The sequence below is a fragment of the Neofelis nebulosa genome, chromosome 11, assembly GCF_028018385.1.
Source record: "Neofelis nebulosa isolate mNeoNeb1 chromosome 11, mNeoNeb1.pri, whole genome shotgun sequence".
NCBI lineage: Eukaryota > Metazoa > Chordata > Mammalia > Carnivora > Felidae > Neofelis > Neofelis nebulosa.
The window spans coordinates 73,944,816-73,966,482 of record NC_080792.1 but is presented as its reverse complement, the minus strand read 5'-3'; the positions used below and the strand labels follow the sequence as shown (position 1 = coordinate 73,966,482).

At 46.4% G+C, this 21,667-nt stretch overlaps 1 protein-coding gene across 22 annotated transcripts in view; it reads right to left on the bottom strand.

The window, feature by feature from the left end:
- Window positions 1-21,667, bottom strand: part of SFI1 (SFI1 centrin binding protein) — a 106,189-nt gene that overhangs the window by 3,362 nt on the left and 81,160 nt on the right. For 15 of the 22 annotated variants that reach the window (XM_058690898.1, XM_058690897.1, XM_058690899.1 and 12 more), the window contains 13 exons: window positions 10,825-10,906; window positions 10,330-10,508; window positions 9,488-9,563; window positions 8,926-9,021; window positions 8,626-8,738; window positions 8,451-8,546; window positions 7,328-7,430; window positions 5,381-5,477; window positions 2,343-2,503; window positions 1,819-1,893; window positions 852-926; window positions 552-728; window positions 215-474 (listed from right to left, as the gene is read on the bottom strand). In XM_058690898.1, coding sequence (XP_058546881.1) covers window positions 215-474; window positions 552-728; window positions 852-926; window positions 1,819-1,893; window positions 2,343-2,503; window positions 5,381-5,477; window positions 7,328-7,430; window positions 8,451-8,546; window positions 8,626-8,738; window positions 8,926-9,021; window positions 9,488-9,563; window positions 10,330-10,508; window positions 10,825-10,906 — 1,590 coding nt within the window. The remainder of the gene's footprint in view (window positions 1-214; window positions 475-551; window positions 729-851; window positions 927-1,818; window positions 1,894-2,342; window positions 2,504-5,380; window positions 5,478-7,327; window positions 7,431-8,450; window positions 8,547-8,625; window positions 8,739-8,925; window positions 9,022-9,487; window positions 9,564-10,329; window positions 10,509-10,824; window positions 10,907-21,667) is intronic. The other 7 variants (XM_058690893.1, XM_058690901.1, XM_058690896.1 and 4 more) reach the window with 2 other exon arrangements.

Here is a 21,667-nt window from a genome sequence, read left to right as displayed (position 1 = left end):
TTCCTTTTCCTAAAACTACATGTTCTCTCCCCCATGCTCTGCAGGAACAGAGGATGCGGTCCTGTCAGTTGGGACCCAATGGGAATGGGAGGGATGTGACAGGATTCTGCTGGAGAGGGGTCCAGGCAGCTCAGCCATGACCTCCCTCCTGTACAGTCCAAGCCTCTGCCCAGACAGGAAGAAAGGAGGATGAGGTGAGGGTTGGGCTACTCACAGCTCTAGAAGTTGGGAGTCTCCAGCAGTCAGGGCCAAGCTGCCCAGAGCTCCCCGTGACTGAGGATCTCGTGTCCTCTTGGCCTCCAGGGCAGCATCCCCAGCCCCAGCAGCAACACAGGTGGAAAGGGGACTGTCAAATGTCACTCTCCTGCTGGGCATGGTGGATGTCAGGGGCTGAGGCTCCCTGCCCTGGCCCAGAACCTTCTGTTTCCACAGCATGGCACAGCGATGGACCACACGGTGGAGACTGTGGGCTGCCTGCAACAGGCCTCTGGTCAGGTCATGCCTGGTCCTGCCTGTTCCCCAGGAGAAGGGGTGGAGGACCCAGGGCTCACCTGCACCTGCTGCTGGGCATGCAGCTGCTGCCGGAAGGCCTGCATGCTGGCTGCAAACCGTAAGAGGCGTGTGGCACCTTCCTGAAGGAGCTGCTGGTGGTAGGCCTGAACAGCTCGCTCCAGTCGCGCCTTCTTTCTCCTCCTTTCCAGTACCAAGCCCAGCCACGCGGCCCACACCTCCAGGGAAAGGAGATGAGGCCCAGTTCACCTTGCTTAAGCCTCCCCCTGAGGATGTGCCCTCCTTTGTGCATGGCCCTCTCCTGGAGAGGCAGGGGCAGTGGCGTGTGGAGCCCCCCTTACCTTTGCCTGTAGTGAGAAGGACCAGAACCACAAGGCCCGGGCTGTGCCCCGCTGCTCTCGCTTCCTGTTCGCCAGCTAGGGGTCAAAAAGAGGATTATGGAAGTTTAGCCTTTAAGGAGGCTGCCCCGACCACAGCGTCCTGGTCACTCTGAGACCCTTTTCTCGCTGCCCTCCTTCCATTAGGAAGGGCCCAGTGCTGGTGGGCCAAGGAGTGATCCTTTGGGAAGAACAAAGGCAAAAAGCTCCTAGGGAAGGGAGCAGCTTGGGGCGGTGTGCTGGGCTCACCAGACACCTGCACATGAAGGTTTGCTGGGCATGATGCAATCCTGCCTGGTGTTTTATCAAGTCCTTGGGAAAGACATGCATTTCATGTTAATTTTTTGGATATTACCCCTGAAATATTTTCTAATGTGACACTGTAGAAATCGGGCCCTGAAGTGACTTGAGCTTGTACAGGTCACAGGTAGAAGAAGTGGCAGTGCTAGGAAATGATTAAGGTTGGCGGGGGGGGGGGGGGGGGGGGCCCTAGGATGAGGGTGGAATTAAAAATGTTAAATGTGGGGGTGCCCAGCTGGCTCCAGTCAGTGGACTGTGAGACTCTTTTTTAATTTTTTTAATGCTATTAATATTTTTTTTGAGAGAGAAACAGAGTGCAAGTGGGAGAGGGGCAGACAGAGAGGGAGACACAGAATCTGAAGCAGGTCCCAGGCTCTGAGCTGTCAACATAGAGCCCGATGCGGGGCTCAAACTCACGAAATGCAAGATCAAGACCTGAGCCGAAGTCGGATGCTTAACCGAGGCACCCAGGCACCTCAGAGCGTGCAACTCTTGATCTCAGGGTCATGAGTTCAAGCCCCACATTGGGTGTACAGATTACTTAAAAGAAATGAAAATAATAATTTAAAAAAAGTTAAACATGGGCTTGGGAGGCAGTGGGAAGGGGAAGGGGCTTCTTGCTGGCTCCCACCTGTTGTTTCCATTGGCGGAAGTAGGCCCCGCTAAGAGTCTGGGCCAGGAGCTGGGCACCCTGCCTCTGCAGGAGCTGGGAAGAGAGCAGACAAAAGCAATCAGGGCCCTGTAGCACAAACACCTGGTTGCAGCCAGAGGGTGAAAGGCTCTGGGCCCAAGTGAATTGTCCTCCCATCCCCAGGAAGAGGAGTTCTGGAAGAAGCCAAGGGCCTCCCGTACCAGGCACGGGTGTCTACGGGACTCTGGAGGTCTCCCAGCTCTGATATCCCATGTTTCAGAATGAATCAGATCTCTCTGCTGGGCTATCTTCTGCCTGGTGGAGACCCAACCCTGAAACTGGTTTCCCTCAGTCTTCTCAGAAAGGCTCTGGTAATCTTGTGCCTACAGGACCCCAACTACCCAGCACCCATCCTGGTGGTCGTGGGTTCTACAGAAAGGCCCTCCTTTTCCCCAGATGGTTGTCTCCCAGCCTGGAGCACCCCCTCTGTACAGCGGCACGTGGGGAGCTGCCGCCTGCCTCACCCGCTTCCTGACACAGCCCAGATGGTGCACCTTCCACTGGGCCATGGCCTGCAGCAGCAGCCACCGGTGGTGATGCCCAGCTGCCCTCTTGAGCTGGGCTCTCTGCTGGGCTGCCCTCTGGCCTCGGTCCCGCCAGCGCCGAAACCAGGTCCTGAGACAGCCTAGGGCAGATCTGAGTCAGTTTGCTCTTTTGGAGGGTTTCTACGGACAACTCTGCAATGGTGGAAATTCAGAGAGCAGAAAAGGTCGTGTGGGGGTGGAACTGGGGCGTCAGCTGCACTCAGTAAAACCTCCACATGCAGACAGTGGCCACTCTGAGGACAGCTCTGGCCACCTTCAGTGGCTGTGAGCACCCTGGAGGCTGGAACCAGGTCTGCTGTTTACTGCAAGGGCCTTCCAGAGCCACCAGCCTGTCCTCAGCAGCCACAGGTCTGCAGCACCCCTGCGGAGCATCCTCAGGATGCTGCCGGGGGTGTGGATAAGACCCTTGCCTCGGTCTGAGGGAGTGGGGTGCCATGGCTCGATTTTGCCCGGGAGGAAACTAAGGCTTGGTCCAGGCAGCTCAAGCCAGGCACAGTGTCTGCTGGGCCATGTCCTCTGCCACTGTGGGCACTGCAGGCAGGCAGAGGCTACATAATGCATTTTGTTTATGTCACCAGATTCTCCCTTGAGGGAGCAAGCACTTTCTTCTGTTTTTTGTTTTTATTTTTTTCTTTCAGGTTTTTCCCTTTTCTTAGGCCCTGAGAGAAGTTTCTTTTAGAGACAACAGAAGAGGGTTGGTACCAGGGAACTGATGCCAAGATGGGGTGTCCTCTGGGACTTGCTGGAGAGGGCAGGGAAGGATGATTCACACGCCTGGAGGTGAGCATTAGTACCAAGTGCTGATTGATATGTGCTGGGTACTGCTTCAAGTGTGCCTATTGTGTCTCACTGAACCCACAGGACCACCCCAAGAGGCAGGTACTATTACTCCCATTTTACAGATGGAGAAACTGAGGCTCAAAGAATACTTGGCGAGGTCACACAGCCAGCATCTGACCCCGCCTGTACTAGGCATTCTGTTGAATGTGTTTTATGACGCCTTGCCCTGAGTTCATCCTCCCCCAGCACTGGGCCCCATCCTTGGGCTGCCAAGGTGTGCCTGAGACCCGAGGCCTTAACTAAGCCCAAAAATGGTTCCACAGGTACTGTGTGCATCTGCAGTTTGCTGAAAGCACAGCGTCCTGTCACGTGGCCTCCCAAATCCTTTGTACCACCTGTAATGGCCCCACGCAGGGCCCACCACACGGTGTCACTCCCTTCTATGGAAAGCTGCCTGCCCCTTGGTCCTACAGAGAAGCAGCTTCAGGCTGCACCCCATGCCTGTCACCTCTAACACCCACCGTGACCACCTGGGCCGAGTGTGGACGCCTGACCCACACTGGCACTGGCAAGGCCTCTGCAGCCCTTGATGCCAAAGCTCTGTCCAAATAGAGGCCAAGGGATGAGCTGAGCCCCTCAGCTTCTTTTTTGGAGTGAACTGGAAACGCAGCACTGATTTCTGGGGTGAAGGGCAGCATGAGGACACAGAGAAGCACATTAGGGGTGGAACAGGTGTGGGATGTTTGACCCCAGGGTTCTGCCCAGAGGAAAGCAAAGATCTGTGTTTATCAACACAACCAAAGTCAGAACCCAACCAAAGTCGATCAATTTTTGTCCTGGAGCAAACTAACAACTTGATCTGTTTTCCCTATGGTCTGATTTAAACCATTTCCATTTGTTTTCACTTCCAGTTGTATCTTCATTTACTCTAAGCACTGGTTGTCCCCTCAGAGTGCTGGATACCCCACTTCAGGGACATGGATCTCAGTTTCCCTGCATCTCATCTCTGCTCCTGTCTGGACCATCTACTCCAGGCTTTTTATAGAAGGTATTCAGACTGCCCAAGGACACTGCTCCCTAAACATACAAGGAAGCAGGATCCTATGTGATGGGGCTGACCTGAGAAGCAGCCAGCCCCTGGAAGGACTTTACAATTGAAACCACCCTACCTTTGACCCCTCTTTAAGAATTAGATTTTTGGGTACCTGGATGGCTCAGTCAGTTAAGCATCCAACTCTTGATTTCAGCTCAGGTCAGGATCTCATGCTTCGTGAGTTTGAGCACTGTGTTGGGCTCTGTACTGACAATGTGGAGCCTGCTTGGGATTCTCTCACTCTCCCTGTTTCTCTGCTCCTCTTCCCCTCTCTCCCTCCCTCTTGCAAAATAAATAATAAACTTAAAAAAAAAAGAATTAGATTTTAAGCCTTGGTCTGGGACACCAGAGTGGCTCAGTTAGTTAAGCATCTGATCTCGGTTTATGATCCCATGGTTTGTGAGTTTGACTCCTGCGTCAGGCTCTTCGCTGACAGCTCAGAGCTTCCTTGAGATTCTCTCTCTCCCTCTCTGCCCACCCCCGCAAACACTCTCTTTCTCTCAAAAATAAACATTAAAAAAAATGAACACAAAGTGTTTGGCTGGGATTGGTTGGGAACAGAATGCTATGATGTACTAGGTTGAACAGTTACCCCTTCCCACGTTTATGTTCATCCTGGAACCTCAGGGTTGGTGTATTATTTAGCAAGGGGGTCAGCACAATTAACTGACCCCATCCTGTAGTAGAGTGGACCTCTTGATACAGTAGGACTGGTGTCCTTCTAAGAAGAGACACAGGGGAGAGAGCCTTGTGCACACAGAGGCTGAGGCTGGAGTAATGAGTCTATAAGCCACAAACACCAAGGACCACCGGGGCTATCAGAGGCTGGAAGAGGCCAGGAAGGACTTTCCCTTCCAGCCTTCACAGGAATCATGGCCCTGCCAATACCCTGATTTCAGATCGGGCCTCCAGAACACTGAGAGAACAATTTTCTGATGTTTTAAACTTCCTAGCCTAAGGTACTTTAGCATCAGGAAACACACCTACAGGAGAAGAATACAAAGACTGAGGGGAAGCAAATGGAACACAAGACAGTTCTGTGTCCTTCACAATCCTCTCCCCAGCTTCCAGGAACTCTGCTCACCCCTATCCAGCACCTTCTGGGCCTCCTTAATGGCATAGTCCTCCTGCTGTCGGTAGTATATCTGCACTGATGCAGCCTCCCGCCACTGGACCAGGACCTAAGGGGCAGATGAAGAGCAGAGATGGGATCATGGCACATCCTGACTTCCCAGGACACCCCAGCTGTGCTGGCAGCTCCTCATGGAATAAGCCAGTTGGGGACACGGCACACATGCACATTTTGGGAAACGCCAGCCAGCCACACAGGCAATGACCAAACCCCCAGTCCCCACAGGAAGCCCAGTATCTCAGATGATGGGACTATTCTATAGAAGAACTTAAACTTCCTACCGGCCATCAAAAAGTCATTATGTGGGTTTTTGTTCTATTATTACTTGTTAAATGAAGCTATATGTTATATGCATGCAAGTTTTTTTAAGTTTAGTTATTTATTTTGAATTTTTTTAATGTTTATTTATTTTTGAGAGACAGAGCATGAGCAGGGAAGGGGCAGAGAGAGAGGGGGAGACACAGAATCCGAAGCAGGCTCCAGGCTCTGAGCTGTCAGCACAGAGCCCAACACTGGGCTTGAGCTCACAAACCGTGAGATCGTGACCTGAGCCAAAGTCGGATGCTTAACCAACTGAGCCATCCAGGCACCCCTGGTTATTTGAGAGACAGAGAGGGAGAGAGAGAGAGCACGAGCGAGTGCACAAGCAGGGGAGGGGCAGAGAGAGAGGGAGAGAAAGAGAATCCCAAGTGGGCTCTGCACTGTCAGTGCAGAGCCCGATGTGGGGCTTGAACCCACAAACAGTGAGATCATGACTTGAGCCAAAATCGAGTCAGACGATTAACCAACTGAGCCACCCAGGTGCCCAAAGTTTATTTTTGAAAGAGAGAGCATGCACCAGAGCACGAATGGGGGAGGGGTAAGAGAGAGAGAGAGAGAGAGAGTGTGAGAGAGCATCCCAAGCAGGCTCCATGCTGTCAGCACAGAAGCCAACATGGGGCTCAATCTCATGAACTGTGACCTACGCCAAAATCAAAAGTCAGACACTCAACCAACTGAGCCACCCAGGTGCCCCTGCATGCAAATCTTTCACACTGAGACACACACGAAATCACACTAACAGAACACTTTACAAAGAAGTCAAGCAGCCAGGGGACACTTGCTGCCCAGGCATGAATGCCATTCCCTGCAAAAAGGCCTTCTCCCTTCCATGCCCTGAAGCAGAGTCCTGACCCTCCTTCCAAGGCTGGCCTTGGAGCTTTTCTGACAACAGATTGGGCCTTGACTTTGTGTTACTCTTCATCCTCGGGAGGCTTCAGAGTTGTCAGGACCAGTACCAGTGCCTCCTAGCCTTCAAGCAGGTGAACCACTGCTGTTCTGGGTTCCTGGCAAACTGCTTTTTTCTAAAACATCCCCAAGTCCAGGGACCACTTCTGTCATTCCTCCCCATCTGTAACATGCCTTCTTCCTACAGCTGCATCCTGGCATGCCCTCCCTCCTCTAGCACGGGGGACAGGCCCCACACATAGCATTTGGAGGCCACTTCCCACGGATGATGACCAACAATCTCACATTCCTGGGGTGCTCTATGCTTTCCAGAAAGCCTCTGCAGCCACAAAACCAGCCACAATGAGTGAGCAACCTCTTCTGATAAAAAGACAGAAGCATGCTTAGTTTGTCCCAGTGGAAAATTCCACATGTGTAGGAAATACTGGTTCTGGTAAGAACCAGTTTGCTCACTATGTTTTTGTTTTAATGGATATTGGTTATTAATTCAGTAAAAAAAAAATTAATAAATAAAACCCAACTAAATGCTCACACAGCTGTTATGTATGCATAGAGGAGGGTGTTAACCCATTTCCCAGGTTCCACGTTCAGTGCAAATCTTTGGTGCCACCCCCTCGCAGAAGCACGGTTCCAAACCCTCCTGGGTGACCAGCTGGTCTCCTCATGCCTCACCTTGGAACACAAGGTCCTCCTATAGTGAGCACTTGCTTGGGAGGTTTTCTTTGCTTCATTCACACGGGCCATGGTGTTCTCTCTCCAACGATGGAACACATTCCTGTAGGACACAGGCCGGGGAGATGGGGGTGACACCAGTGTGGAGAGACAGTACAAGGTTTCTGTGGGTCGTTTCTGGTTCTTCCACTCATTCCTCAGTCGAGGTACAAGGTACTTTGGATTCCTTGTCCCTAACAATATTGGTCTCACTGGCAGCCATGTTTATGCTGACACAGACACTCAACACATGGCTGGTGAGCACCTGCCCTGTGCCAGGCACTGGGGGCGCACTGGGGGCGCACTGGGGGCACCATGGTGAACAAGACCAAATACGACATCCACACACATTAATGTGCTACAGGGCACACAGAACGGTGACAGTGTAGGCGAGTCATGCCATAAGAGAGGCACAGATAGAGATGGCATAAGGGCACTGGAGTCCCATCACCATGCATGCTGCTGAGTTAGTTCAGGGACTCCCTCTTCCTCATTCTGTCTAAAGAGCTGGACGGGCACTTCCCTGGAGGGTGGAGATGTTAAGTCCACAAGACCCACCACCAACAAGCAGTCTGGAATATGATATGCTGAACAAATCCAGAGGAAGGAAAATAAAGAGCAGAATGAGGGAGGTCTGCCAGGAAGCAGTGAGTATACAGCCTGGTTTAGCAAGAGCTGGAGGGTGGACTCATGACAGAGCTGGAGCTGAGAGAGCAAGTGACTGAAGGGTGTGAGAGATGCCTCTGGAATCAGTGAAAGGCCTGGAGGACCAAGCGGGAAGGCAGGTGAGGCGGGGTTGAGGCCAAGGGAGCCACTGCAGCCCTGGAGCAGGAGGTGCTCAATCTTGCAGGGGAGGGAGCCGTGTTGAGAGGAGCAAGACAAGTGGGAGTTCTCGCAGATGTCCAAGTGACAGCTGCCTCCTCGAGACCCCACTCTGCACACAGCAGGAATTCGAGACAGGAGATGAACCAATGAATGGGGTGCTTGCTGTGGAAACGCCAAAGCCACGCTGTGAGCGTCTGGCCCGGCTCTGGAGTCTGCGCCCCATTCCTCGGGCTGGGCCCAGAGATGCCGAGAGACTCACCATAGCAGCTGCCTCTTGTGCTGGCTCTCCCTGGCCGCCACCTCCCGTAGGATGCTCTGCACCTGGCTCTGGTAAGTCTGTGGGAGACCGAGAGGACTAGGAGCCAGCTGTGGGCCCACACCACTCCCTATATCTAGGCAGGCCTCACAGGTGCTGTGATGCCCAGAGCACTCACCACAGAGGGGGCAGAGGCCAAGAGCCCAGAGTCCCAAGGTCAGAAGAGTGCCCGGACAACAGGCCACTTGGACAGTAAGGCTGGTACCTCCAGCAACACTTGTTTTTACTTTGCTGAGGGAGGATCAAAGAGCTCAGCCCTGTGGTTGTAAGACCCACAGTCCAGGTACCTTGCTCTTTGTGAGGCTTGTGGAATTACTCACTCCAGTAGGGGCAGGGAGAACAAGGAAGGGAAGCGAAGTCTCCAGCAACCCCCGCCCCCTCGGCAAGGCGGGACATGGAGGAAAGCAGCAGCCCCTACCCCCCAGGCGTGCAGCGCCCTGTGCAGCAACGTGTGCCGGTGATGCAGGTTGGCGCGCGTCAGCTCCCGCTGCTCGGCATCGCGCAGGGCCAGGCACTGTGGACAGAAAGAAGGGCCAGGGGCCCAGGGGTGGCTCAGCTGTGCCTCTGTCTTACACCCAGCCTGGGTACTTGGGCCTGAGTCCTCATCTCTGAATAGATATCTTTTGGGGGCTTTGTGAGGATCAGGTGGGGCAAGTGCCTGACTCGGGGTAAATGCTCAAGCAATGGTGATGGTCTAAACACTTTTTACCCCAAGTAGGATGCTTATAAATGGTTAGACCAGGAATTTTATGTTCAGTGGGTTCAGGCAAGAACCTAAAAGAATATTAGGGACTTTGAGCCAATCATCTCACGAAACCAGGTTAGCGTTTCCTCCTCTGCTGCCCGGCCTCTCCCCCATGCTCAGAGGCAGGTGGTTGCCGAGAGGCTGCAGAGAAGCCATATGTCCGCTCTGAGTCACGCTGACACACAGCTCTGCCTGGCCACAACCACATGCGGGGGCGTCTATGCCAAAGCCTTACCTCCCTCCACCTGTTCCAGGCCCAGTGGAGGAGCCGTACCGAGTGGAATTCTGCAGCCAGCATTAGGCCCATCTTCCTATGGGGAGGGTTGGAGTCAGCATGGCAGCCTGGACCTGGGCACCCCTCACGGTCCCTGGCCCCTACCTAGTGGTTCTTAAATTGGAGGAGAAGGGGACCAAGACCTTCTCTGAAGAGCTGCCAAAGGATGTGGGCTCTCACCTCAGGAAAGTGAGCACCTAGTCAAATTTTTGCATACAACTAAAGGGCTCAAGTACCAGTGAAGCACGTTCATGTGCAGGCAACTTAGGAGGTTAATGTGGCCAGAATTTGAGAGTGGGGGAGATCCTCACAGCACAAAGTGGGTGCAGAAAGGCATCAAAGCAGGACAGTGTCTGCAGTATCCATGTGGGCTGTCTGCCCCAGCTCTCTCTGACCACACAGTGTGGTAAAAACTGCCACAACCTGTCCCCAGGCTGTAGCCGCTGGTCCTGGGGGAGGTCAGCTACCCTGAAATGGGCTTATCAGTCTAGTCCCTGGCCATGGTCACTTTGAATGGGCCCCAACCAGTGAGTAGGATGCATCCAATGGATAGGACCTCAGATCCATGAAGCATGTCTGTCCCTAGTTGAGTTCCTGAGGCTGGGAGCCCCAGGAGGTACCTCAGGATACTTTCACTTGAGCCCTGGTTTTGCATAGACTGTATCAGGTAGAATTTCTGGAACTTAAAACCAGAGTCTAGGCTAACAGGACTCTCCGATGGGCATTCAGAGCTGATGGCACTGCCACTATGGTCAAAGCTGGCCTGAGATGGCAGAGCGTCTGGGCCAGAAGCAGCCCCTCACTCTGTTCTCAGCCCTCGGGCACTCTCCCTCCAGATGCAGAAAGCCTTCCTGAGCTGTCTGTGGTGGTGGTGGGCACAGGCCACTGCTTCCCGCTGCCGTTCCTGGTGACAAGCTGCTGCCTGTTGGTGCCACGTGGACCAGGACCTTCGCAGAAGCTGCCGCTCTGAATGAAGGATGGCCTGGGGCAGGACAGCAGGGAAAGAACAGAGCGGGTCAGGTAGCACAGGTACAGGAGCCAAGAAGAATCTACAGGCCAAAAATAATGACCAAGGCCAAAGAAATGGGCTTTAACAAGCTGCCCTGGCCTAGAAGCCACATATAGACTCTGCTGACAAAGTCAATAGGCACCCCACGCCCTGCCCTGTCTCGTGAGTCCTGGTCACAGGCAGAACACCCCTCGGTGTGGGTCTGGGTTCCAGGCAACATCCAGAGCAGAAGAGGCAGCAAGTGCAAAGACTTGAAACAGGTCCTGCCTCCTCAGGGATGGCCACTTACCATTCTCTCTGCCAGGCGGTTTTCTCGATGCTGAAACATCTTCTGCCACCAAACAGCAAATACTTTCCTCTCCAACATCTCCCTAAAATAATTTAAATAAATAAATAAATAAATAAATAAATACATACATACATACATACATACATACATAAATAAAATGGCAAACATCATCATCATAATAATGGACTTAAAACAAAGCAACTACAAATAAGAATGAGAAGTTCCAAATAATTGGATTTTTCCTCTTATGCTATTGAATAAGTTGATGGCATGCCTGGGTGGCTCAGTCGGTTGAGCATCTGACTTTGGCTCAGGTCATGATCTCATGGTTTGCGGGTTCAAGCCCCAAGTCAGGCTCTGTGCTGACAGCTTGGAGCCTGGAGCCTACTTCAGATTCTGTGTCTCCCTTTCTCTCTGCCCTTCCCCTGCTCGTGCTCTGTCTGTCTCTCTCTCTCTCTCTCTCAAAAATAAATAAACATTAAAAAAAAAAAGGTGAATAAGTTGATATGGGGGGAAGGAAAGAGAAAGACCAGGAAAGCAAACAACAGTAACCAAAAAGCCCCACAGAGAACCCAATACTCTCCAAGTGATTTCTGGTGTCAGCGAAGCATTCACACAGTATGAAAAAGAGTACTTTTGAGACCTTGTCTCTTCATCAGTTCAGTTCCACACTGAATTACTAACAGTGCTCAATGATCATTAGTGAAAGCCTTTCTAGTTCATTCTGACCAGCCAGGTTGCTGCTACATAAATCCCTGTGGGAAGTGGTTGAAAACAGATTCCAGGCCTCCGGGAGATAATTTTGGCCCCAGGAAATGGTAGGTCTGAAGTGGGCCCCTAGAAATGATGTTTAAAACAAGTGTTCCAAGTGAGACAGACAAGGAGACAGGTTTGAGAACCACTGCTTCGTCACCTCTGCCTAGGACTCCCTACTCACCATAATGACGTCAAATCCTGCAAAAGCAGCACTGGGACAACTGGTCAATGGCCACTAGGAGCTGTGCATTGGTAAAACCATGGAACAAAATATATGATGCAACTGTTTTCAGCCCTGGACAGCAGGCAACACAGACTGTGATACTTAGAGATGAGAAACAAGTAAGGTGAGCTCTCTGGCTGCCCAGACTTTCTGCCCAAGGGCATGTTCTGAACCATGGGGGCAGGGGGAGGGAATCCAAGCAGAGAAGGACAGTTTCACAGAGTTGAGGCAGAGACTAGAGTTCAAAACTGCAGGTGAAAGACTGTATGGACACATGTGGCCTTCCTGAACCTGGGCAGGTAGAGAACTCGCCCTGCCCCAGAGGCATGCTCACAGACACCTTGCACACTCCATAAGGGGAACACCCAAACTTCCATGTGAGTCTGTTCCATCTACATATAACACTGTACAGGCAGGCTCTGTGAGGCTGATAGCTGATATCAGGGCTGACAGCTGGATGGAGATGACCAGAGGTTAGAAAGGGCTGGGAGATGGAGTTCTGACCCAGCCTGAATGGAGAGACTTTGCTGAGAACATCAGAATTCAGAAAGGCTAAGCCTCAGTAACAAGAGCTATGCTCTAACACTGAAGACAAAATTTAAAGAGCTTCCACATGAGGTGCCTGGCTGGCTCGGTTGATAGAACATGCAACTCTTGATCTCAGTGTGGTAAGTTCAAGTACCATGCTGGGTATAGACATTACTTAAAAAATAAAATCTTGGGGCGCCTGGGTGGCGCAGTCGGTTAAGCGTCCGACTTCAGCCAGGTCACGATCTCGCGGTCCGTGAGTTCGAGCCCCGCGTCAGGCTCTGGGCTGATGGCTCGGAGCCTGGAGCCTGTTTCCGATTCTGTGTCTCCCTCTCTCTCTGCCCCTCCCCCGTTCATGCTCTGTCTCTCTCTGTCCCAAAAATAAATAAAGAACGTTGGGAAAAAAAAAATTTAAAAAAAAATAAAATCTTGGGGCGCCTGGGTGGCTCAGTCGGTTGGACGCCCGACTTCGGCTCAGGTCATGATCTCGCGGTCCGTGAGTTCGAGCCCCGCATCGGGCTCTGTGCTGACAGCTCAGAGCCTGGAGCCTGTTTTGGATTCTGTGTCTCCCTCTCTCTGACTCTCCCCCGTTCATGCTCTGTCTCTCTCTGTCTCAAAAATAAATGTTAGGGGCGCCTGGGTGGTGCAGTCGGTTAAGTGTCCGACTTCAGCCAGGTCACGATCTCGCGGTCCGTGAGTTCGAGCCCCGCGTCAGGCTCTGGGCTGATGGCTCGGAGCCTGGAGCCTGTTTTCGATTCTGTGTCTCCCTCTCTCTCTGCCCCTCCCCCGTTCATGCTCTGTCTCTCTCTGTCCCAAAAATAAATAAAAACCGTTGAAAAAAAAATTAAAAAAAAAAAATAAATAAATGTTAAAAAAAAAAAATTAAAAAAAAATAAACAAAATCTTACACACACACACACACACACACACACACACAGACCCACACAAATGAAGAATAGAATCATACTTGATACGATCAACAGGAACCACCAGAAGAAACAGCAGCTATTGCCTGCCAGAATAAAATGCAAAACCCTTTAAAGGAAAAATAGCTGTCAACAAGACAATGACACAAATGTTGGTATCAGCAAACACTTAAAAAGTTATTATAAATAAGTTTGTGTACTTTTTAAAAAAAGTTTTATTTATTTATTTTGAGAGAGAAAGAATGAGAGCAGGAGAGGGGCAGAGAGAGAAGGAAAGAGAGAATCCCAAGCCAGCTCTGCACTGTCAGCACAGAGCCCAATGTGGGGCTTGAACTCACGAACTGGGAGATCATGACCTGAGCCAAAATCAAGAGTCTGATACCCAAATGACTGAGCCACCCAGGTGCCCCAAGTTTGTGTACTTAAGAGATGAACAAAATTAGTTACAGACAAGAAATCTTGACAGAAAAATAGAAAGTACAAAAAAGAACCAAATGCTGTGGTGGCTCCTCAAAAAGTAAATGTAGAATTACCATATGATTTGGTGCATTCCACTTCCAGGTATATAAAACCAAAAGAACTAAAAGCAGGGACCCAAACATATGTATGTACAACGATGCTCACAGCAGCATTATCCACAATAGCTAAAAGGCAGAAATAATCCAAGTGTCTATGAACATACGGATGCATACACAAACTGTGGTATATACAATGGAACATTATTCAACCATAAAAAGGAATGAAATTTTTATACATGTTACGACACGGATAAACCTTGAAAACATTATGCTAAGTAAAATAAGCCAGACACAAAAGGTTTACTATTACACAATTCCATGTAAATGAGATACTTAGAATAGGCAAATTCAGAGACAGAAAGTAGATGAGAGGTTCCCAGGGGCTAGGAGTAGATGGAAATGGGAAGTTAATTTTTAATGGATACAGAATTTGTCTGGGATGATGAAAATGTTCTGGAGATGGATAGTGGTGATGGCTACATAATATCGCAAATGTGCTTAATGCCACTGAATTGTGTACTTAAAAATTACCAATATGGTAAGTTTTATGTTATGTTTTACCAGAATTGGAAAAAAAGAAAGGAAGAAAGAAAATTCTAGACCTGGAAAGTACCATATCTGAAGGAGAAAAACCACTGGATGAGCTACAAATGAGAAAGTGAAGGAAAGAGACCACTAAAGACTTTCTATTGGAAGATCAACAGAAAGTACCCAATCTGAAAAAGAGAGAAAAAGAAAAAAAAAACAAACAGAGCCTCAGTGACCTGTGGGACAACATCACATAGTCTAACACTGTGTAATTATAGAGTCATAGAAAGAGGGAAGAAAGGATATAGGATAGATAAATTATTTAAAGAAATAATGGTAAAAGACTTTCCAAATTTGGTGGTGGTGGTGGTGGTGGTGGAGGGGGAAACACCTCAGATTCAAGTTAGCTCAACTAACCCCAAGCAGGATAAACACAAGAAAACTATACTTAAAACATATCACACTCCAAACTGTTGAAAACCAAAGCTTAATAAAAACATCTTAAAGGCAAAGGAAGAGAGACAGATTACATCCAGGGGAAGAACAAAAATGATGGGTGACTTTACAACATAAATAATGGAGGCCAGAAGACAAGGGAAGGTGTCTTTAAAAGACTTGGGGGGCTCCTGGGTGGCTCAGTCGATTGAGCGACCGACTTCAGCTCAGGTCATGATCTCATGGTTTGTGAGTTCAAGCCCCGCGTCGGGCTCTGTGCTGACAGCTCAGAGCCTGGAGCCTGCCTCTGATTCTGTGTCTCCCTCTCTCTCTCTGCCCCTCCCCCACTCATGCTCTGTCTCTGTCTCAGAAATAAATAAACATTAAAAAAAATTTTTTTAAGTAAATAAATAAATAACTCAGGAGTGAGGGGTGGAGAAATCAACTCATTGTTCCATATCTAGGAAAAGGTCCTTTTTTGTTTTTTTTAAGTTTATTTATTTTGAGAGAGAGTAAGTAAGAGAGAGCATGAGCAGGGGAGGGGCAAAGAGAGAGAATCCAAGCAGGCTCTGTATTGTTAGCACGGAGCCTGACACGGGCCTCAAACCCAGGAACTGGGACACCATGGCCTGAGCTGAAACTAAGAGTTGGACACTTAATGGACTGAGCCACCCAGGCACTGCCAGGAAAAGGTCCTTTAAAAATGAGAGTGAAAGGGGCGCCTGGGTGGCGCAGTCGGTTAAGCGTCCGACTTCAGCCAGGTCACGATCTCGCGGTCCATGAGTTCGAGCCCCGCGTCAGGCTCTGGGCTGATGGCTCGGAGCCTGGAGCCTGTTTCCGATTCTGTGTCTCCCTCTCTCTCTGCCCCTCCCCCGTTCATGCTCTGTCTCTCTCTGTCCCAAAAATAAATAAAAAAACGTTGAAAAAGAAAATTAAAAAAAAAAAAAAAATGAGAGTGAGAGTGAAAGAACCATCAACAAAAGCAGAGATAATTCATCTCCAGCTGACTCATACTATAAAAATGCTAAAGGATCTTCTTCAGGCTGAAAAGATGAAAGCATACAGATGAAAACTCAGATTTATAGGAAGAAACAAAGAATATTAAATATGGAAAATATGTGAGTATGTATAAAAGACTGTCTTTTTTCTCCTGTTAATTTTTAAAAAGAATTCTGTTTAAAGCAAAAATAGTAACATTACATGGGTAAAATGTAGGACAATAAATACCATCAAGGATAGAGAGGAAAGGAATTCTACTGTTTTTATATTCTTACACTTAACATGAAGTGGTATGATAGAATAGGTAATAAATTAACGATGCATATTATAATTCCTGGAATGACAATTTTATTTTTTATTTTTTTTAAGTTTATTTATTTTGAGAGAGAGAGAGAGCGCGTGCGGGAGGATGTATGAGCAAGAGAGGGGCAGAGAGAAAAAGAGGATCCCAAGCAGGCTCTGTGCTGTCAGCACGGAGCCCACCACAAGGCCCAAACCCATAAAACTGTGAGATCATGACCTGAACCAATATCAAGAGTCAGCCACTCAACCAATTGAGCCACCCAGGCATCCCTAGAAAGACAATTTTAAAAATACAAAAGGTATAGAGCTAAAGAGTCAATATAGGAAATAAAATGTAAATTTTAATTTACTTTTAATGTAAATTAAAATGTAAATGAACAATTAAAATTGTCCACTTAAATGAACAATTAAAATTTTTCATTTAAATGAACAATTAAAAATTTTTTAAATGAATAAGGCAGAAAAGAAGGAACAGAGAAACAAAAACTGGACATAGGCTCCAGCCCAACCATATCAACAATTACATTAAATATAAATGAACCACACACTAATTAAAAAGCAGAAATTGTCAGACTGGATAAAAAATTAACTTCAACTATATGCTGTTTACAGGACATGCTTTATTAAATAGGAAGACAAACAAACTGAAAGTAAGAGTGGGAAGGGTAAACCATGTAAACTGTAAATATAAAAAAAGCTGGTGAGAATATTTTAAGTCAAAGTAGACTTTGAGAAAAGAACTAGTACCAAAAATAAGGAGGTTCATTTCAAAATGATACAAGGGCAATTCATGAGGAAAACATAACAATCATAACTGTACATGGACCAAATAACAGAGCTTCCAAAAACATGAAGCAAAACTGTTAGTATTACCAGGAGAAATAGACAAATCCATAATCATAACTAGAGATTTTTTTTTCTTTAGAGAAGAGAGAGAGAGAGAGAGAGAGAGAGAGAGAGAGAGAGAGAATGCTCACACAAGTGGGAGAGGGGCAGAAGGAGAGGGAGAGACAGAATCCCAAGGAGGCTCCATGCCCAGCACAAAGCCTGACACGGGGCTTGATCGTATATGACCGTGAGATCACGACCTGAGCTGAAATCAAGAGTCAGATGCTTAACCAGCTAAGCCACCCAGACATCCCATAGCTAGAGATGTTTAACACTCCTCTGTAGTAATTGAGAGAACAAGTAGACAAACAAAAAACCTGTAAGGATATAAAAATTTGAAGATGATTACCAACCAAATCATCCTAATAGACATTTATAGAATACTATACCCAACAACTGTAGTATAAACATTCTTTTAAAGTGCACATGGGAAAAAACAAAAGTTCACCAAAAGAGACCACATATATGCGACCATAAAACATGTCAAAACAGTCAAAAACTGAAGTTATACAAGGTATGTTCTCTACCACAATGGAATTAAATTAATAATTAAAAACAATAGTATATCGGGGTACCTGGGTGGCTTAGTTGGTTAAGCGTCCAACTGTGACTCAGGTCATGATCTCGGGGTTTGTGGGTTTGAGCCCCACATTGGGCTCTGACCCTGCTTTGGATTCTGTGTCTCCCTCTCTGTGCCCCTCTCCCACTTGTGCTCTCCCCCCCTCAAAAATAAATAAAAACAAAAACAAAAAAAACACAATATATCAAGAAAATTCCTATTTGAACATTCCTATTGAAATTGAAAATTCCTATTTGAACATTTAAAATGGATAATCAAACAACAACAAAAAGAAAAGGTGGGGGTGAATGGCTGGCTCAGTTGACGGAGCATGTGATTCTTGATCTTGGGGCTATAAGTTCGAGCCCCCATGCTGGTGTAGAGATTGCTAAAAAATAAATAAAATTAAAAAAAAAAAACCCAAAAACCGTGATTTGTGCTTCTATCTTAAGGTTAAGAAAAAAAAAAGAGGGCAAATTAAATCCGAAGTAAGTAGAAAGAGAAGCAAAATGAAGAGCTGGAATCAACGTAAGAAAAATATACAATAAGAAAATCAGTAAAGCAAAAGTTAAAAAAAAAACACACACAACCTGATAATTCCTAGTGAGACTAATCAAGAAAAAAAGAGAAAAAACACAAATTACCCAAATCAGGAATGAACAGGGTAGTATCATCATTAATTCTACAGACATTAAAAGAGTCAAAAACACTTTTATGAACAGCTTTCTGCCACTAAATGTGACACCTTGGATAGAACGAAAAATTCCTTGAAAAACAGCTCATCAAAACTAACACGAAAAGAAACTCTTAGTAGCTCTGTATGTATTTTCAAAATTAAATCTGTAACCAAAAACATATCCATAAAGGAAACTCTAGGTCCAGATAATTTCACTATTAAATTCTACAAAAATTTGAAAGAAATAAGAAAGACAAACATTACAAGAAAACTACAGACTGATATCCCTCATGAAAGTACATGTAAAATTTTCAAATAAAACGTTAACAAACCAAAATCAACAGCATGTGAGGGACACCTGGGTGGCTCAATTGGTTAAGCATGTGACACTTGATTTCGGCTCAGGTCATGATCTCATGGCTTGTGAGTTCGAGCCCTGCATGTGGAGCCTGCTTGGGATGCGGAGGCCGCTTGGGATGCGGAGCCTGCTTGGGATTCTCTCTTTCTTTCTCTCTTTCTTTCTCTCTTTCTTTCTCTCTCTCTCTCTCTCTTTCTCTCTTTCTCTCTCTCTCTCTCTCTCTCTCTCTCTCTCTCTCTCTCTCTCTCTCCCCCCCCCCGTGCCCCCTCCCCCTAACTCTCTCTCTCTCAAAACAAATAAAAACTTTTACAATATTTAAAAACAATCAACAGCATGTGGAAAAGATAATATATCATGGCTAAGGGGGTTCTATATCTCAGGAATATGGGTTGATTTAATATAGAAATCAGGAAAACCATATGATCATCTCAATAAATAAAGAAAAAGCATCTGGAAAAATTTAACCACCATTCATAATAAAAACTCTCAATAAACAAAAGGGAACACTGTCAATCTAATAAAGGGTATCTATAAAAATACTCAATGGTGAAAACTGTTTTTGTTTTCCCAAGATAGGAAAAAGACAATTATGTATCCTCTCATTACCTCTGCTCAAGACTTTACTGGAGATGCTAGTTAGTGCACTAAGACAAGACTTTATATAATGGGATCATACAGTATGTGTTCTGTTGTATCTGGCTTTATTTTTTAGAGAGAAAGAGAGAAGAAGAGAGAGGCAGAGGGAGGAAGAGGGAGACAGAGAGAATCTTAAACAGGCTCCATGCCCAGCACAGAGCTGACATGGGGCTTCATCTCACAACAGACTCAAATCAGTAAATGAATCTAGAAAGGTCACAAAGCACAAGGTATCAGTTGTATTTCTATACTGTAGGACAAACAATTGGAAATGAATCTTTAAAATAATTCTATTCACAGTATCATAAAAAAGGCATTTAGGAATAAATTTTATAATATACATACAAAACTCCTATGCAAAGTTACAAAACATTGAGAAAACAAAGAAAAGCTATATAAATAGAGATGTTCATGTTCACTTATTGGAAGTATCAATATGTTTAAGACGTCCAATCTCTCCTAAATTGATCTATATAGATTCAGTGCAATCCCAAATAAAAAAAAAAATCCCAGGAAAAATAAAATTGAAGAACTGATTTCAAAACTTGCTATAAAGATACAATAATCAAGACAGTATGGTAACAGCATAAGGATAAATGAGTAAATAAATGGAACAGAAGAGAAAGTCCAGAAATAGATGCAACTGATTTTCAACAAAGGTGTCAAGGTAATTCAATTCAGGAATGAAAAGTCTTTTCAACAAATAGTACTGGAAAAACCTGAAAAACAGAAAAAAGTTAATTCTTGGCTCCCACCTCAGACCATATACAGAAAAAAGTTCAAGATGATCACAGACCTACATGAAATGCTAAAACTATAAACCTTCCAGGGGAAATGTTGGAAAATATCTTTTAAGATCTTGGGTATAGGTAAATATTTTTTTGGAGAAAACCCAAAAATCAGTAATTATAAAAGAAAAAATTTGATGAACTGGACTGTAACAAAATTAAACAGGCTTGCTCATCAAAAAAATACTGTTAATTCATAAAGCCAGCTGCAAGGAAATGGTTTCTCCCAAGGTATGCAGCAGTTAGTTGTAAAATGCCACGAGGGCTTCTTTACTCTGAGTGGTGATTTCTTCCTTACCAATGATGCTCCAGACAAGCTTTGCTGTTTTCATTTATTCCTGAGGGCACACATAACAGTACTCCCTAGTGAACCCCACTGCTCATCCCTCCTAATTTTGCCTCAGAAACAGCAAACAATCCAGGGCACCTGGGTGGCTCAGTTGAGTGTCTGACTTCGGCTCAGGTCATGATCTCACAGTTCGTGAGCTCGGGCCCCACATCAGCTGTCTGCTCTTAGCACAGAGCCTGCTTAGGATCCTCTGTCTCCCTCTGTCTCTGCCCCTCTCCTGCTTGCTCTCTTTCAAAAATAAACATAAAAGAAAAAAAAAAAAAACAAGAAAGAAAGAAATAGTGAACAATCCAAAACTAATCCCTGTTTCTCTTTTCCCTCTTCAGAATCCTTTAGTGGGAACACAAACCTTACAAATTCCTTTCCCTCAGAAACAGCACCATTCCAGAATTCCTCTGGAATTCCCTCCTTCAAAGGCAATCAATCTGACTTGGTAAAACTGCAGACTTTTGATCCTGGCTGATGAGGCTTTAAAAAGATGCTCAGCATTATTAGTCGACAGGAAATAAGACAGCACTCCACATCAACCAGAGTGGCTCAATTAAAAACACTGTCAAAACCAAATGTTGATGAGGATGTGGAACAACCAGGCTGGTGGGTGTATAATGACATGACCCCCTGTAGGATTAAGATTAAGCATATCTCTACCCTGTGATCCAAAAGTCGGCTTCTAGTATCTACTCAAGAGAAATGACAACACCATCCACCTAAAGGTTCACAGCAGATTTATTCATAATGGCCTCAAACTGGCAACAACTCATATGTTTAAATGGATCAAAATATTGTCTTATATTCATACAATACTACTCAGTAAACAAGAAACATGGCTCAACCTCAAAAATATTACATTGAACTTTAAAACAAGTCAGACACTGGGGCGCCTGGGTGGCTCAATGGATTAAGCATCTGACTCTTGATTTCAGCTTAGGGGATGATCTCACTGTTGTGAGATCAAGCCCCATGTCAGCTCTGTGCTGGGCATGGAGCCTGCTTAAGATTCTCTCTCTCTCTCCCTCTGCCCTTCCCTTCTCTCTCTCTCTCTTTCTCTCTCTCTCAAAAGATAAATAATAAAAGCCAGAAACAACAGAACATACACTGTATGATCCCATTATATAAAGTTCAAAAACATGCAAAATTAACCTGGGATGATAGTTACATGTGGGGGTTAGGAATTAACTGGAAGGAAATGAGGGAACTTTCTGAGGTGATGGAAATGTTGTGGCTCTTGACCGGGTTGTTGATTATCCAGGTATACAATTTGTGAAAACTCATCAAACTATTTACTTAACATATGTGCCTTTCACTATTAATTTTAGCTCAATTAAAAAAAAAAAAGACAAAACAGTCTTGTCTCATTCTCAGAATAGTACTTC